This window comes from Porites lutea, chromosome 5, assembly GCF_958299795.1.
Source record: "Porites lutea chromosome 5, jaPorLute2.1, whole genome shotgun sequence".
Classification (NCBI taxonomy): domain Eukaryota; kingdom Metazoa; phylum Cnidaria; class Anthozoa; order Scleractinia; family Poritidae; genus Porites; species Porites lutea.
The window spans coordinates 28112322-28128093 of NC_133205.1; the positions used below are offsets into that span (position 1 = coordinate 28112322).

Consider the following 15772-nt stretch of genomic DNA (forward strand, 5'->3'; position numbering starts at 1 on the left):
GCCTGATGAATATATGAGAAATATGTTTTTCAGTCAGTATACAAGATGTTTGTCACATGAATCCAGTTTAGTGGTCTTAGCTCACACGAGTCTCCTGCGGTTCAGTGGTAGAAGCATCTGGACTAGTAAGCAGAATTAGGGTCATAGGTTCAACTCCTGTTGGAAGCACTTTTCTCCTTAGCCGCCTGTGTCATTGACTTAAAAAAACTCCGCCTTTCTCACGAGTGAACTTGCCTCTAGAAAGGTGTCAAATAAAAGTCGACCTCTTTTATCTCATTTCATTTCATTTTGTTCAGTGCTTTATTTCCTTTCTGTTGCTGTTGAATTTGAGCTTTGAATAAATTGGCTGGAAATTCTCTATGAAACCTTATCATGCTTGGACGACCACTAATTCTGGTACATTCATCCCTAGCTGTCTAGCTATCTCTTACCTAGGATACATAAGTCACTTGATGCGCTTGGCAGGGCACAGTATTTCTCAGCCATTGACCTCCTGACGTCAACACACAACCAAGTACAGGTACACCAAGATGACCGTCACAAGACAGCGTTCCCATCCCAGTGGGCCCACCTGAGTACAACTGGATGCCGTTCGGGTTCAGCAAAGCGCCTGCCACCTTCCAGAGGCTGATGCAGACAATCTGCTGTGAAGACTAGTTGTATATTCTTTTGGTTTACTAGGACAACTTCGTTTTTGCAGTAACAGCATTGCAGACCACCTGGCTTGAGCGAGTCTTTCGGAAGATGAGGGACCATGGGTTCAATATACAAGAAGAGAGGTGTCAATTATTCCAAAGCTACGTCAGGTACCTTGGTTATGTGGTGTCATCTGAGGGCGTGGCAACTGATCCAGCATACACAGAAGCAGCAGTGCCTTCCCCGGGGGCTCTGATGGCCCTGTTGGAGTTGGCATCGTTTTACCGACGGTTCTCACCCGGCTTAGCATAGACAGCAGCACCACTCCATCAGCTGGTCACCAAGATCCCAGAAGAGGGCAAGAACAAGAAAGGCGTCATTAGCTGTGAGCGTTAGGAGGGAAATTTGATGGTGTCACTACCCCAGTTATCTGGATAGTGCTTTTGTTCGGCAGAGGCAAATTTTCAACCAGTCAGAAACACTGCTCAGATCTGGATAGTGACACGTAATCAGTATGGAATAGTCCAGTTTCGAATTAAAAATTAATTTATTAAACATTAACGACACATTCATACAGGGTTAGCCTCGACGTAAAGTAAAATATTCAGAAATTCTGGCAAGTAAGTGTTTGAAATTTGAATATACACAATAGACAGAGTAATAAACAGGTCTTTTCCTCGTTGGAATTTGTGAATATATTACTTCAGATTGAGGCTAAGGCTGTAAAAAATGTGTCTTCACTTCTTTAATTCAGCGGTCATAGCGAACTCGAAAATGGACTATTCCTCGGACGCCATTTCGCGGGGAAATCTGTAACTTATGACAGACTGTCTGTGGGGCCTCTTACGCCCTCAAGTAGATCAATTGCCGCGCATCACAGTAACCAATACTGGTTATTTTTTGTCTGTCCTGAAAAGACAGTTAGCATAGTGTTTGGCACGCAAGAGTTATGACAGGTGAGTATGACAGGGCCACTAGACCCATGATTTCATTATTTTCATTACATTTAGAAATGCAGGGATTTTGCACTTAGGAATTTGCCGATCAGCAAGCTTGTGCATCTCTTAGGAACGACTTGTGCGCGTGCGCGCAAAATCACACGATTGCCAACCTAGCGGTTAGTAGGTTTTTGTGGCTACCTTTCGGTAGTCTAAGACTACTTTGAGCGGTTGACCTTATTGCCTTAAGAGAATAGAAATAAGCTAAGGAAAGTCTTGCGTTGTGTTTCTTTGAGGTAAAATTGGTTTAACAGAACATGATACGTTTAAGATTATTCCTTGCTTAATACTCTCGTATTTGTAGAGGTGCGCTTTCGAGGTATGGTCACCTTACTTTAGAGGTTGAGAAAAAAGGTTCACGAAAACGATTGAACTTACCTTTTACTGTTTGAGATGACTTTTATTAAGCCACACCTTAGGGGACACTCACATAATTCACACGCTTTGCAGTGCACCTACTACTTTTAATACAAGCTTGCCACACTGCTTTCAATACTACTAGCAGCCGCAATAAGCAAAAAACCTGTTGAGACACTTTTCATTCAATGTGGTATTCTGTACCTCCCATGAAAAGCTGAACCCCTTCCCGCTCACTGTCAATGTGAGCAGCTGCCCACAGGCCTCCTGACCAACAGCACAATCCTTAGGGAATGACAGCACCTCGTTGGACACCTCGTTGCCTTTACATACTATTTTGAACTCTTTAAAAGAGAAAAAAATGGAGAGGGTAAAAGTCTTGTGAAGGTCAGTGTCTGAACTAATTTTGATGCCAATTGTTGCTACGCTAGACAGTCTATTTGCCCACATCTCCTTTTTTCCTGCAAGCAGGATAATACTTGACATCTTCATGACGTAATCCCATTACTACAACACTCTTCTCTATGCTTCAATTTTGCTGTATTTTAATAGCTACAAATGCAATGCATGTAAATACAATATGGACATCTTTCTCTACTTGCAAGGCAACATTAAATGACAAAATTATTATTACAAAATGGAAAATTAGAAATTCTAACCTAAAATTAGATTTCCTTTAGCAAGGAGAGTAACTTGTACAATGCAATGGAACCTCGATATAACGAAGTGCCAAGGGACTGGCAAAATTTGTTCGCTATACCAAGGTTTCGTTATATCAAGGTTCCACTTTAACTGTTCCAGGTGTTCATACAGACAGATGGGAAAAGGGACGTGAGCAAGATAAACAGGAGGGAGGAAAGGGAGAGAGGACGTTCTCGCTTTTCTCCCTCCCTTTCGCTTTCTTTTCTCTCCGCAGTTTGTGCCAATCTCCACTACATGAATGCCTGGAACAGGCTAGTAATCTGAGATTTTAAAGAAAAAATGGGATGTCTAAACAAGATACAACACTTGTTTATTATCCTCTACAATGCTGGTTTAGAAGTCGTCTGCCAAGCATAGGAAATAAAATGTGTAAGTAAGATCAGAAGGCCAAGATTGCCTCCCTTGTAAATGCAGATCTAACTTGCACCCAATATTCTTATGTGCCTGCTCAACTAAAAACAACTAGCACATCTGGCTTTTGTTATCAAGAGTAAATACGGAAACTACACAAAGTACAGTACACCTGAGTTTTGTTATCCATAGTATATCTGGAAAGTCAAGTGCATAGACTTCGATACGAAAACCCTTAGAAAGAACAAAGTTGAATGTTCTCGACACAGACACCAAGGGAGGAAAAAGGGAACTGAGTATCAAAAGTCACATAAAAAGCCCTTCTTGTATTTTGGAGGTAGAGTTCACATTTGTTGTCTTGAGACTTACAGTAAACTTGTTAATTCCCAATTGTGGAAGTGTTAGCCTACGTGTAGCCGCCCCAACTTTTACTCAAAGAAAGAAGAAACTCCTTTGAGGGGAGGGTGTGGCTACAGCTCGTCTACGAAGGTGTCTGCGTGGAGGGTTCAAGTTTAACAGACCACTGGAAATAAGATGAATAGGAAAAATTTCCCAACCAGGATACATAACTAAACTGAAAAAAATTCTTGAAACAAAAAAAGTATTGTTGCTGTCACTGACAATGCCTTAATATTATTACTTACATCATTCCTAGAACTGTTTTAAAAGAAACATACCAAAATGTCTATGAAATTGAAATTAATATCCACAGTTTTGGTCATTCCCACACCCTCAAGAAAGGGATAAAAATGGTAACAGAGAAACCGAGCATGGCCCTATCCCTAAACAGGAACTATGGAGATGATATTCCAGCAGCTCGAGTACATATTTAACCGAAATGCGACCATAATATCACAAAAGCTTACCTTGTTGGTAGTTAAAATAATTTATCCCTGACTGATAAATTATTGTAACTTTGTCATTAATTATTAATGACAAAGGTACCATGATGCTTCTTATGGAAAGGAGTTTAATCCTAGAGCAGTATATCAAGGAATCAAAATTTTCTTTCACAGCAATATTTCCTGTTTATAATAATAGCAATAATATTGAACAAAGATATTCGGCGGACAAAACCTACGAATTAAATGGTCTACTGAAGCATGTGTATAATAAAGGGTGTCAGTTTGGCTGTAAGTTTTCCAGGACTTCAGCCCTTTTTGTCTGGCAGAAACCTGCTCAGGAAGTCAACAGGAAGAGGGAACAGGACAGTGGAGTTCTTCTCAGCTGAGATTGTAGTCAACGTCTGCAAGTATCGCAGCTGAAGGGCAGAAGGTGACTCTGAAATAATGTCAGCGGCTTCCTTCAGGGCACGAGATGCATTCATCTCTCCCTCGGCAGCAATGACCTAAAATATAATAGTAAGATTCAAGGGTTAGACAGTGTTAAAACCATTTGCCCCAAAGAATCTTTTCCAAAAAATGCCTTTTGAAGATGGTCCAGCTGTTTTCTGGCTTTAAAGAGCCAGAACTGGCCAAAACACTGTTTATAGGTCAAGCACATCATGGCCTTCTGTTTCAGATGCAAAGATCAATAATGATTTGCTTGCATGTGTATCCTGTCTGAACTCAGTCAGAATAAGAAGTAGTACAGTTGACCAACCATGATAAAAAGAGCCTAAAGCAACATGAAGAGTTTGTATGAGAATTCAATATAGGCTTTTGTCATTGCAGCAGCTGTACGTAGAGCTGTATGCTGATCTGATTGTCTGTCAAGAGACCTTCACCTATAATCACTTTTTAAAGAGCATTGCCAGATTCTGACAATGAATCTAAGAGAAATATATAATAACTACCTTTGCACGAGCCTCCCGGGATGCTTCTGCTTCAGCTGCCATGGCTCGCTGCAGCTGTTGAGGGAGACGAACATCCTTCCTGTACAACAACAGAAAATGGATAACAATTTTATTGTTAGCAGCCATTACATATTAGTGTACAATACAACAATAAAAACTGGTATCCTCCACTTATAACTCCCTGCGGTGTGGCTTGCTTCTCACTGACAGAATTTAGACTGATCATCTACAGTAGCTAAAAATAGTGGTGCCGGGCAATCATTGATAAATACCTACCAGTACTAACCCTTTAAGCCCCAATATCCACATATAAATACACCATATTGATCTTCATACATTTCTTTAAAGAATTAGTTGAGAGAGCTTGATAACAGATCAAAGCATTTCCTCTTTACTGGTCATTTTATTAACTCTCATAACCATTTCTCTTGGCAACATATGGATATTGTTAGGAGAAACTGGATGTTGGTCACTATTGGGACTTAAAGGGTTAAATAAATTGATCACTGATTGAAAACCTTAAAGGACACATACGTAAAAAACATGTCAACTCACACTTCCACACGCTCCACCTTCACACCCCAAGGATCAGTGGCTTCATCCAGTGATGACTACAATAAACCAATTAACACAAAAGTAAAATGTATTGGGAGTGTGAAAAGAAATTTTAAGTTTAATAGTGAGGAAAGAGCATGTGAGATTTCTTTGCCTTGAAGTCTATTGGGTGACTCCAGAAAATACAGTAGAACCCCGCTAACTCAAACTCTGAAGGGAAACAAAAAACAGTTTGAGTTAGCGAGGGTTCGAGTTGTTGGGGTCCATTGCAAAATTCAATTTGCCATGATAACAATTGATAGTTTTGAGATAGGTTTTTCTCTATTAGTTTCGCCAATTAAAATCAAATTGCTTTAGTGCTGACCTGCCTTCGTTTAAGTGTTTTTACCCTCATGAAGAAGAGATGGCATCCGAGGGGAGTTAAAAGAACCCAAGGGGTTCAATAAAAATTGAAGAAGCCAGCAGGTTTGAATAGAGTAACCGACTGTATCAACAAGGGGCCATTAGTCCCCTTTTTCTAGGGGGAGGGGGGAGGGGAGAAGGGGGCCGGAGGTGTGCTTCCAAAGAAAATTTTGAAATTTCAAAGCTGTTAAATGCGATTTTCAGTGTTCTGGAGACTAAATTAAGGACTAAAAAACGTTTTTTTTCATTCAAGAACATGTAGCTTTTATCACACAGTCACACAATACAATTAAATTAGTACTTTTGTACATAAACAAATTCTGCGTAAACCTATAAAGAAACTTGTAAAAATTGACTGAACGTTTTCATGCAGATTTTATGTTATATTTTTTGTTTACAATGTTACTTAAACTAGTTGTTTCTTCTTTCTAGAAAAAAGAAGCCAATTCCTTATATAAGCAAAGTAGTCAACGCGTTTGGTCAGCGGTTGGTGCTTATTGATACCCCTGAGAACCAGAATTTGAGTTATCGGAGTAAATTTCAGTGACTTTTCGATCAAGGAAAGGAAATTTCGCTCGAGTAAGCCGAGAATTTGAGTTATCCAAGTTTGAGTTAACCAAAGGAAAAATTACTGGAACGTGGGGTGAAATCCAAGGGAAATTGGACTTACTTTAGGTTAGTGGGGAGTTTGAGATATCCAAGTTCGAGTTTCAGGGTTCTACTGAATGCATACCACATCACAGATGGCTTCCACATTTCAACCCCCTTGCCTTCGGAATTTCCAAAAATGGGCTATCCCGCGTGCCCTCTGAATCCTATAATCGTAAAACCCCCTCCCATTCAGATTTTCCCTTTTTTCCATTTTTTGGGAATTACTGGTAGGGTTTGTAAATATGCCCAATTTGGCTTATTTTACACCAAAATATTTCAAATAACTCTACTTCTGCACTTCAGGACAGCTGGTTACAGAGGGAATCATTATGATCCCTGGAAATTCTGGAATGAAATTTCTAAAAAAAATTGAAGTTTTCTCCTTACCACAGTTCAACAGATGCAGCCTACATTAACTTTACATTAATGTCTCAGACTGAGTGTATTTTCATTTCTGCCATGTGGAATTTGAGCCTTCAGGGTCAGCAGTAACTCCCAATCCCAGAGGCTTCCAAAATTAAAATAGCGTCCTCCATCAAAGGACCATTTTTTTTTGCATTGAATGGACAAAATAATCTATGAGGCTGTTTTCACAAGAGAAAAAGGATGTTTTGTAGAATAAAGGCCTCTGGGGATTGATGTACAACCCATGTTTGGGCTGAGGAACGAATGAAGCAAAAAACGTTTTTCTCCCACACAACTTGAAGTATGGGTTTGAGTGAGCAGGGAGTCTTCAGGTCATGTGGTGTTTCAGAGCTCACTTGTCTTTGAACTGCTATCTGCCATTGTGTGACCTGCATGGTCGGGTTGGCATGGCTCCCAGTTGTGTGTGAGAAGTGTGGTTTTCTGCTGACTGAGGAAAGAATGAAGCAGAAAAGGTTTTTCTCACACACGGCCGAGAGTGTGGGTTCAAGTGTGCAGGAGGTCTCCAGGTCATGTGGTGTTTCACAGTTCTGGTTTTTTTTTTGCTATCCACCATTGCCAGACCTTTCCCAACCACCCTTCATGTGTTTTTCTTAAAGGTTAAGGTGGTTTTGGTGTGAACGGAAAAACCTAAAAGCGGCCCAAAATTCTTCAGTGCCATGTGAACATAGCCTTAAAAGGTGCCCCCTTTATTAACCACCATCATATTAAATGCAGTACTCAGTAACAGAAAAAAGCGGGTTAACATGCTTGGAGGTTTTACTTTTTGAATCCTTGGCTGTTCTTACCTGCATGGTATGACTGATTACTTCACGATCAGCTAAGATCTCACTCAGGTTCTTAGTCCCAAGCACATTGCGCAGGGTGGTCTGTGCCAGCAGCCGAGTGGAGCGATTAGCATTTTCCACATTGGTAACAGATGTAGTTGCATCTGATATGCGGAAATATACCACAGCATCCACTGCAACAGTCACGCTGTCTTTTGTCAAAATCTGTTAGTGATGAAAATTGCAAGACAAAGCAAGTTAAAATCAATTTATTTTACTGACGGACTTGCACCACTTTGATGCACTATTACACCACTGTCAAACCAAAATATGAATTGAGCAATTGACCCTTGAATCAACGCTCCCTCCCCATGAACATACTACAAGTAGGCTGAAATATATTACATTGAAAATATACCGAAAATATACTGAGTTATGGATCATGCACTTGGGAGACATCTTGGGAGAATTGCTAGCTATGTTATGATACCCTTGATTACCACCAACATATAAACTTAAGGCCATCAAAACACAGTTTCTTGATGAAAACTTCTTGCATACAATTTATAAATATTTCAAGATTATTCTTGTTACAAGCAAAATTCTTCATGTGTACAAAAATTTTTCTACATATTTTCTTTGGGCTTCAAGTCTTTGTAATGCCTGACACCCTACTATCAAACAAACGATACATCATTATCAACTTTATAAGGCCACAAAAATTGTCTCTTGGCTAAATCAAGATCTAACAAAAGTGAAAAGAACCCCAACTGCTCTTTAGATGTAAACAATTAAAAAACAAAATTACAAAATAATAAGTATGTCTAATCAAATGGTGACAAGTGAAATTAGGGAATAATTTCACGAGTATACCATTAAATTTTGATTACCTATTAATATAATGGGTGAGAAATTACGTTAGCAATCTTGGATTTTTGACATGTTTATCCTCAATCGTATCGATCGAGAACTCCACTCTCTCAAATGTTTTGGACTGTGGTTCTTGTTACTTTGTTTTCTTAACAACAAAAGAAGTTATGGTTTACAAAAAACAGATGTTGTATCTCACTTTAAGTGAAACAGCCAGTTAATTATCCATATACCTCCTGTGGTGGGACATCAAAGGACACTGTCCTGAGATCCACCTTCTGGTATGAGTCAATACAGGGCAGGATGAAAAACAATCCTGAGAAACAAAAACATTCCAAATATTTAATTTTGCTCAGAATGTTCAATGTGGGAGTCACAATTAAATAACCTGAGAAGTGAAGATGCCAAAGAAACTGACAAAGGGATTGACAAGGATTTTATTCCATACACTAAAAGTTTTTTTTCCTACTAAAGTATCTTTTTGCTGAATAGGAAGTTCTCCATTTCAGTGTGGATTGATATAGAACCTTTCTCCAGTTTCAACATTGCTGATCCTAGCAGTATGCAGGATGCATGTCATACATGAACCTTGTGTATGGCCCAGCTCACCATGGGTCCTTTGTAGCTCAGTGCTTAGAGCATCCGACTGGTGTACAGAAGGTCATAGGTTCAATTCCTGTCGGAAACTCAGCTTTTTTCCTCGTCCCATGCTCATGACATGTTGATCACGTCATTTCTCATTTCTTCACCGAGCTTAAAATTTACCATCATTCTTTATTTACTATTTAAATTGAATGTTTACATATTAAAAGCAACAGTTTCATGTTTGCATGTATTTTCCCACAGTGTGATTACTGGTACAGCTTGTGTATAAATGAAATTTTAAAAAAAGTTACCAATTTTCTATTGTCCACCACCGTGCATTGCACGTTACTGATGACTCACGCATGAAAGATGTTTTATAGTTAAAAACAGCATTGTTATGGCTTCCAGTGCCAAGAAAAAAATATGACTCCGACAGTTTAAAACCATTTAGAAGGGGATCTTTTAGTGGCAATTTCACCATTGCAACTGGTGATGAGGCCTGAACGAGGAGGAGTCTGGAGTTTTTGACACTTCAGTGCACACACACATTTAACACTAAATTGACCTTCTTCTGACATTTTAATAGACATTGAAGTTTTTTGTAAGTAATAGTACACACTGACGTTCTTTAATTTTAAAGTATGTTTAACAACATGTTTCTGTACATTAAAAGAAATAAAAGTGGGTTCCCATGAATTTTCACAAACCAAAAAATTGTTACAGATGGTTTCCCTTGATCTCTGGGCATGGAACTGAAAAATTGTTATCCATGGGATTTGAAGTCCTAGGGCCTGTATTCACACCTTTTTGCTTTATTTCTTTTGAATAGAATTATTTTCAAAATGATTAATGTGTGGTTCCAGAAAATATCCATACCACCCCCACAGGAGGGATCAGATTTTCCAGGGGGGAGGGGGAGGGGTCATTTTGCCTAATTTTCCAGTGGGGAGGAGGGGTGCACCATTGGGAAATATTTGCAGAGGGTTCTCATAAGTAAGAGAGTAACAAAGAAAAAACACAAAAATTAATTTACCACGACAATTTATTTGCGAAGATATAAAACACAATGAAAGTTAAAGAGCTACTAAACATAAAGATTATCCCCTTCGCCCCTGAACCGCCCGTAACCGCCCGTGCGGATCCAGGTCCTTTCTACCCTTTGTGACGTCATCAGTTTTAACGGTCAAGGACAACTTTCTTCGCTAACTTGTGCAGAGTGAAGAGATCTTTCAAACCATACCAGAATCAGCAAAATTCAGTCAAGGACACCGGAGAAAGAAGCAAAAAACCACGTGACATGGACCTGAAAATCTCCATGAAAATCTTGTTCCATTGCCCACCTACCTTTCCTTTCACCTAATCCTAAGATCCTAAAAGCTTTCCTAAAAACTATTCCCACCAAAATGAAGCCTACTAAATGCCCAGCAAGAGAAATAAAAAATGAGGCAAGAAAAGCGAAAAAAGAAGGGAGGAGAGAAAGCAAAAAGTAAAAGTCAAGACTGCTGTGTCTCGAAATTTTGCTTTCTGCGCATGCCTGAACTTCGCAAGCTGATATTTTGCATCTGGATCAGAAGGCCGCAAAGTGTACGACCTGTAAACCGGTTTGTGGTAAGTTTTAGCTCTTTATAGCACGACAGTGACCAGAAAACCACTCGACTAGCTTCAAAACGCGTTTTTCGGCAAACTCTCCAGGAGCGAATGGGTTAATGAACATAGGGAACATATTTTGTCAGTCCCTTGGCGTGACCTCTCACCCGAAAACGTTCTTTACAGTTTGCTGTTTTCGAACGGATTTGGTATCCATTTAAACGGCTCGGGGTATGCGTTCAAAAATTGTCATCCATTTGAATGGCTTGGGCTATTCGTTCAAAAAAAAAAAATGTCATCGTGGTTAAAAATAAGCGACAGGCATCACACGACTCTGTGGGGGTGGTATCGATATTTTTTGGAACCACACAATGTGCTTTTATAACATAAAACTGTTGGTCTTATAAAAAGAAGAGGAAAAAAAAGAATCTATTAAATTCTCGCAAAAAAGGGCAATAGCAGGTATTGAAACTGGTACCTTTCGGTCCAAAGGTTACACATTCACGCCATGCACTACCAGGACAAGAGAAATGACCTTACATTCATTCGCACACAGGAGCTACTTATGGAGCCAGTAAGCTCAATAAAAAGGAAGAAAAAAGATCTGTTTTTAGTAATTGTATTTTGTAAAATATAAGAAATTATCATAAGCTTAAAATAATATACCTGGTCCTTTTGCTCCTCCAGGGAGTAGTCGGCCAAGACGGAAAATAACTGCTCTCTCATATTCCTGCACAATCTGTTTTGTGAAGTAAAACTTGTTAGAAATAAATCACTACTGAAGTCAGTGATTAGTAATAAAAAATTCAATAAGCCATTAACAAGATAACATAATAAAATTTTACAACTACTCCCACAATGCTTCAATGTGTTGCTTTCTTGTGCAAATTTAATACTTGGCTTTTGCTGCTTTCAACCTCGCTGAATTGCCAACTTTAAAAATGAATGGAAAAATGAACATCATTTGATGTCATTATGCAAATGGCTGTTACCCGTGGACCACACAGGAGAGAAGTAACACACATTTTAAGAAAGGTAAGCAGTTTTTTATTGAAATCCTTTCATTTTCGTAGGTTACTGAAACGATAGGTTTTTTTCCCATACAAATCCTTATATTATGAATGTTACGCAACAATGCTGATGCTCGCCGCTGCTCATATTTCGAGCTTGGGCTACCTGTGATTTGACCGCCGAAAGATTTTAACAGTCTGAATTTGAGCTATTTTGCTTTGTAAACATCAAAACAGCACAAGAAAACAAAGAGGAGTAAAATTACCGTCAATGGTGTTTATTTTTATAGCCATATTCGGACTTAAAAAGGAGTTTGCACAGCCTGGCTGAGGAGGCATAAATTCATGTTCGTTTGTTCATATAGGCGTTGCTAAGTTGAAAATGTACTTAAAAAGGAGTTTGCACAGCCTGGCTGAGGAGGCATAAATTCATGTTCGTTTGTTCATATAGGCGTTGCTAAGTCGAAAATGTACTTAAAAAAACCGGAAATTCTGAAGGGGAGCGGGGGTTCACGATTATGGAATTCTGAGGGTATGGGGGGGTAACCCATTTTGGAATTTCCGAAGGCAAGGGGGGGGTTAAAACATGGAAGCCGTCCGTAGTTGGGTATGGATATTTTCTGGAATTGCCCAATGTTACTGTGTTACAATGACAAAGCCAATCAGGTATAAGAAAACTAGACAGCAATCAGGAACAGTTATGTAATAAGCTTGTGGTATGCTGGCATGTTCTGTTCTTTGTTGTGATTGCATGCTCATAACACAATAAGCACTCCAGAAACGCTTCAAATGTTTACAATTTTGTGAGTTTCACAGTGATGTTTTATACTCTATAGCTTTCCATTAATGTCTCACCTTGAATGTGAAGAACAATGAGAATGGGATTGTACAGATAATCAGGAGAATAGACAGAAAGGTCAATACATAGTCACACACTCCTCTGCTTTCGCCTGAGTCTTCTAAAGTAAAAAAATAAACATACATATCACTTTATTGTGCATGTGTCCGCACATCACTTGCACAAATTAAAGTCTAAACAAGCTTTTTATTAGGCAAAATTTTGCCAATCACCCCCAAAAAAGGTTGCAAGGAGGCAAGTAGCTTTTAATCTTGTTTGCTGCTTTGTAGATCGATGTTTACATCTTCACTAACTGAAAATTGCTAATCAAATTTTGAGACAAAACTCTCTTCAACAACAAGGATAGCAAAAACAATAAATCAAAAGAATGTTTTTTTTAAAAATATTGCATGGCACAGTTAATTTTTGTCCAGTTAAATTTAAATTTTAACTGGAAAAATCTTTTTAACTTGGTAATATTTACAGGGTAACCGGGTACACTGTATTAGGACGGCTCTATACAGTTTTCAGGGTCAATACCTCCCAAGTTTGAGCATAAAAAAATTAATTATGTCACCATAAACAAAGATTTGGAAAAATTACCACCACAATTGGAGGAAAAAGCTCCCATGAAGGAGTTCCCAGTGCCACAAAATATTGCCACAAGTAAAATAGATAATGGCATCGTTTCGTTGCTATGACAACTCCGATGTCATTACAACCCTAATCATAACAAATTTTCATCTTTATCTAATACAACTGTGCTGGCAATTTTTCTAACTCTTTGTTTATGGCAATGTAGTCAATGCTCAAACTTGGAGGGTATTGACCCTGAAAAATTAACTGCATTGAGCCACCTTACCTGGGTTAGCCTGGGATTGTAAAAGGAATAACAATTAAATCAAAAGCAAAATCAGGGAATTTGCACCTTGTATTGTATGGTTTGGTGGAAATCATGGACTATAAACCAGAAGCATGTGACTAGCAGCTCGATCAAAACGTTTAAAAATAGCAGGAAGGATAACCAGAGTAGAAGGTGACAAAAGCTTAAATTTGTGTAAAGTTTTTATTTAACATTACTAAACCTAAATGTAGAGTAGGTAGCAAATACTCCACTGAAACCGGCAAATTTGCCAGCTGCCAGCTCATTTTGACAGTGGTGTGTACGTAAGTTAAAACCTCCGTTAAGGTAACAGTATCAATAACTATTCTTCTTTGTTTTTGTGTTATTTTGTAATGGGGAAATGTAAAGATGAGATGGCTTAGAAATGAGAGGGTTATGCAGTAATATATATCTGACTGGATTTGCTAACACATGGCCACAGAAATTCTCTCATATACCTTTACCGAGTCTTGTGGTGGAGCACTTTTTTTTCATTGCACTTGACATTTCTTTAGCCACATTTTAGAATATCAGACAGATATAAATGGAGAGGAATGGATAGGAAAATAAATTAATAAAAATAATAAAATAAAATAAAAATAAATAAAGTTTCTTTTAAGACAGTTGACTGTAGCTACAGACACACCAAATGAAAAATTTCCTGGTAAAAAAAGATTATCTAATTAAGAAAAAAAGCTCTTTATAATGAAAATTTACAACATATACACGAGAATATAAGCTGCTAGCTTTCGTTATTTATGATAATAATGTTTTCCCATAATGTCTTCTTTTGAAAAAAAATTAACGTATCTAACACATTAATATTCAAAACTGAATAGACAACTCCCCCAAATGGCCTCTTGCGAGCTATGATAAACAAAAGTTTCTATGATCTAAAAAGATTGTATTTGTACATGAAGTTTAACTTTACACAGTATTTAAAAGGTAGCTTTCACGAAAAGTCTGGATTAGTATTATGATAAACCTTAGCAACATACAAATTACTCAATTTTGTCCCACAACAAATTTAAGCTGATGGATTTGAAGCGTGCATTTAATTTTGGAAGGGAAGCTTCTTCATCAAACTAAACAGAGCTCTTGGAAAACAAAATTCGCTTCCAAAGTGCTACTATCAGCTGGCAATTGGTAAGCAAGTAATAAATCTTTATACAACCATAAAACGTAATCGTCATGTCGATGGTAAACATAAGCTTTATCGACTCTTTATCGTCTTCACCTCACACTCTGAATTTCACGCCGATGCTGCAAGTGGCAAAAGATGTTACTCCTAAACTCATACCGCCTTGCTTTCTGTCGTACTATCACAGTGCACACCAAACTTACTTAAAATATACATAAGTACAAATAATTCCCACTGTTTAAGCCATATACGCTTTCAGAAAAAATTGAGCTATGAAGATACATGCATGCACGGAAGCCAAGCTTGCTCGTTTTCGATTCTTTTTGGACGAGTGGTGTATATCAGGAAATCAGGCCTCGCCAGCATTATTTTAGGATACCATTCAACCATATTTCACCCACCTTCACGATCCATTTGCCCACTACCAGGTGCAGAATTGTGGGAAAGTTGCTTGAAGTCCGCCAGTGTGAAACACAAAGAACAAGAAGACTGAATTTTCCTCTCAAATTATGCCGTGTCAATGAGTTTCGGTCCTTGGCCGCGCTAAAAGGCCACACGCGTTCCTTTCAGGGGAGGGGAAAGTACACATTGTCAACCATCTGTCCATTTTTTAAACGCTTTCAGCTTTTTTTAAAACAGTTTTACCGCTGTCGCCCCAAATGTTCGTATCTGTATCATAAATGTATTCACGACTGCATGATAAAAACAGATTGATTTGCAAGCACTCGATCCTGTTAAAAACAAAAGAGTATTAAGACTAAATGATTTCACTGGAACCTGAGTATAATTTTAAAACTAAAATAAACGCCTTCCAATTTGCAAATATCGGGCTCCTGTGAACTGGTAATTTAAATTTTATCATAATGAGAAAACCAATAGAAAACCAAATAATAATTGAAGAAGAAACGTCATAGGTTGGCAATTTTTAAATTAATTTCAGTAATGGTCAGACTATAAGCGATACGCTAAGCATTGTAACTGCATGGTCAAATGAATTTTTCTACTGACTTGTTTGAAGAGCTGCTTTATCATAAAGAATTTCTGAAAAACTTTAAAAGGCGTTTATTAAGCTAGTTTTAGATCCAAAGTGGCTTCCATGCCAAACGGTCCTAGGAACTAATCGACTGCGTGCAGTCTCTTTTTTCTTTTGCCTGTCGCGACACAGAACGCTTGAGGGGAAGGTACGACACCTCCGCAGTTTTCCTTAAATTTTTCCCTTTC

The 15772-nt window shown here is 38.4% G+C and overlaps 1 protein-coding gene across 1 annotated transcript; it reads right to left on the reverse strand.

The window, feature by feature from the left end:
• Positions 1 to 2509: 2509 nt before the first annotated feature.
• LOC140938926 (mechanosensory protein 2-like) lies at positions 2510 to 15113 on the reverse strand. Its single transcript, XM_073388452.1, has 8 exons — positions 14953 to 15113; positions 12545 to 12648; positions 11346 to 11418; positions 8741 to 8823; positions 7659 to 7862; positions 5395 to 5450; positions 4840 to 4918; positions 2510 to 4392 (listed from the first exon to the last, which is right to left on the reverse strand). The coding sequence occupies exons 1-8, from the start codon at positions 14963 to 14965 to the stop codon at positions 4195 to 4197; spliced, it is 810 nt and encodes a 269-aa protein (XP_073244553.1). The 5' UTR covers positions 14966 to 15113; the 3' UTR covers positions 2510 to 4194.
• Positions 15114 to 15772: the final 659 nt, after the last annotated feature.

Coding starts and splice junctions, on each gene's coding strand:
- LOC140938926 (XM_073388452.1), bottom strand. Junction 7,863..8,740: donor TTGATGTCCCACCACAGGAG/GTATATGGATAA, acceptor CATCACTAACAG/ATTTTGACAAAAGACAGCGT. Junction 5,451..7,658: donor TAATCAGTCATACCATGCAG/GTAAGAACAGCC, acceptor GGTTTATTGTAG/TCATCACTGGATGAAGCCAC.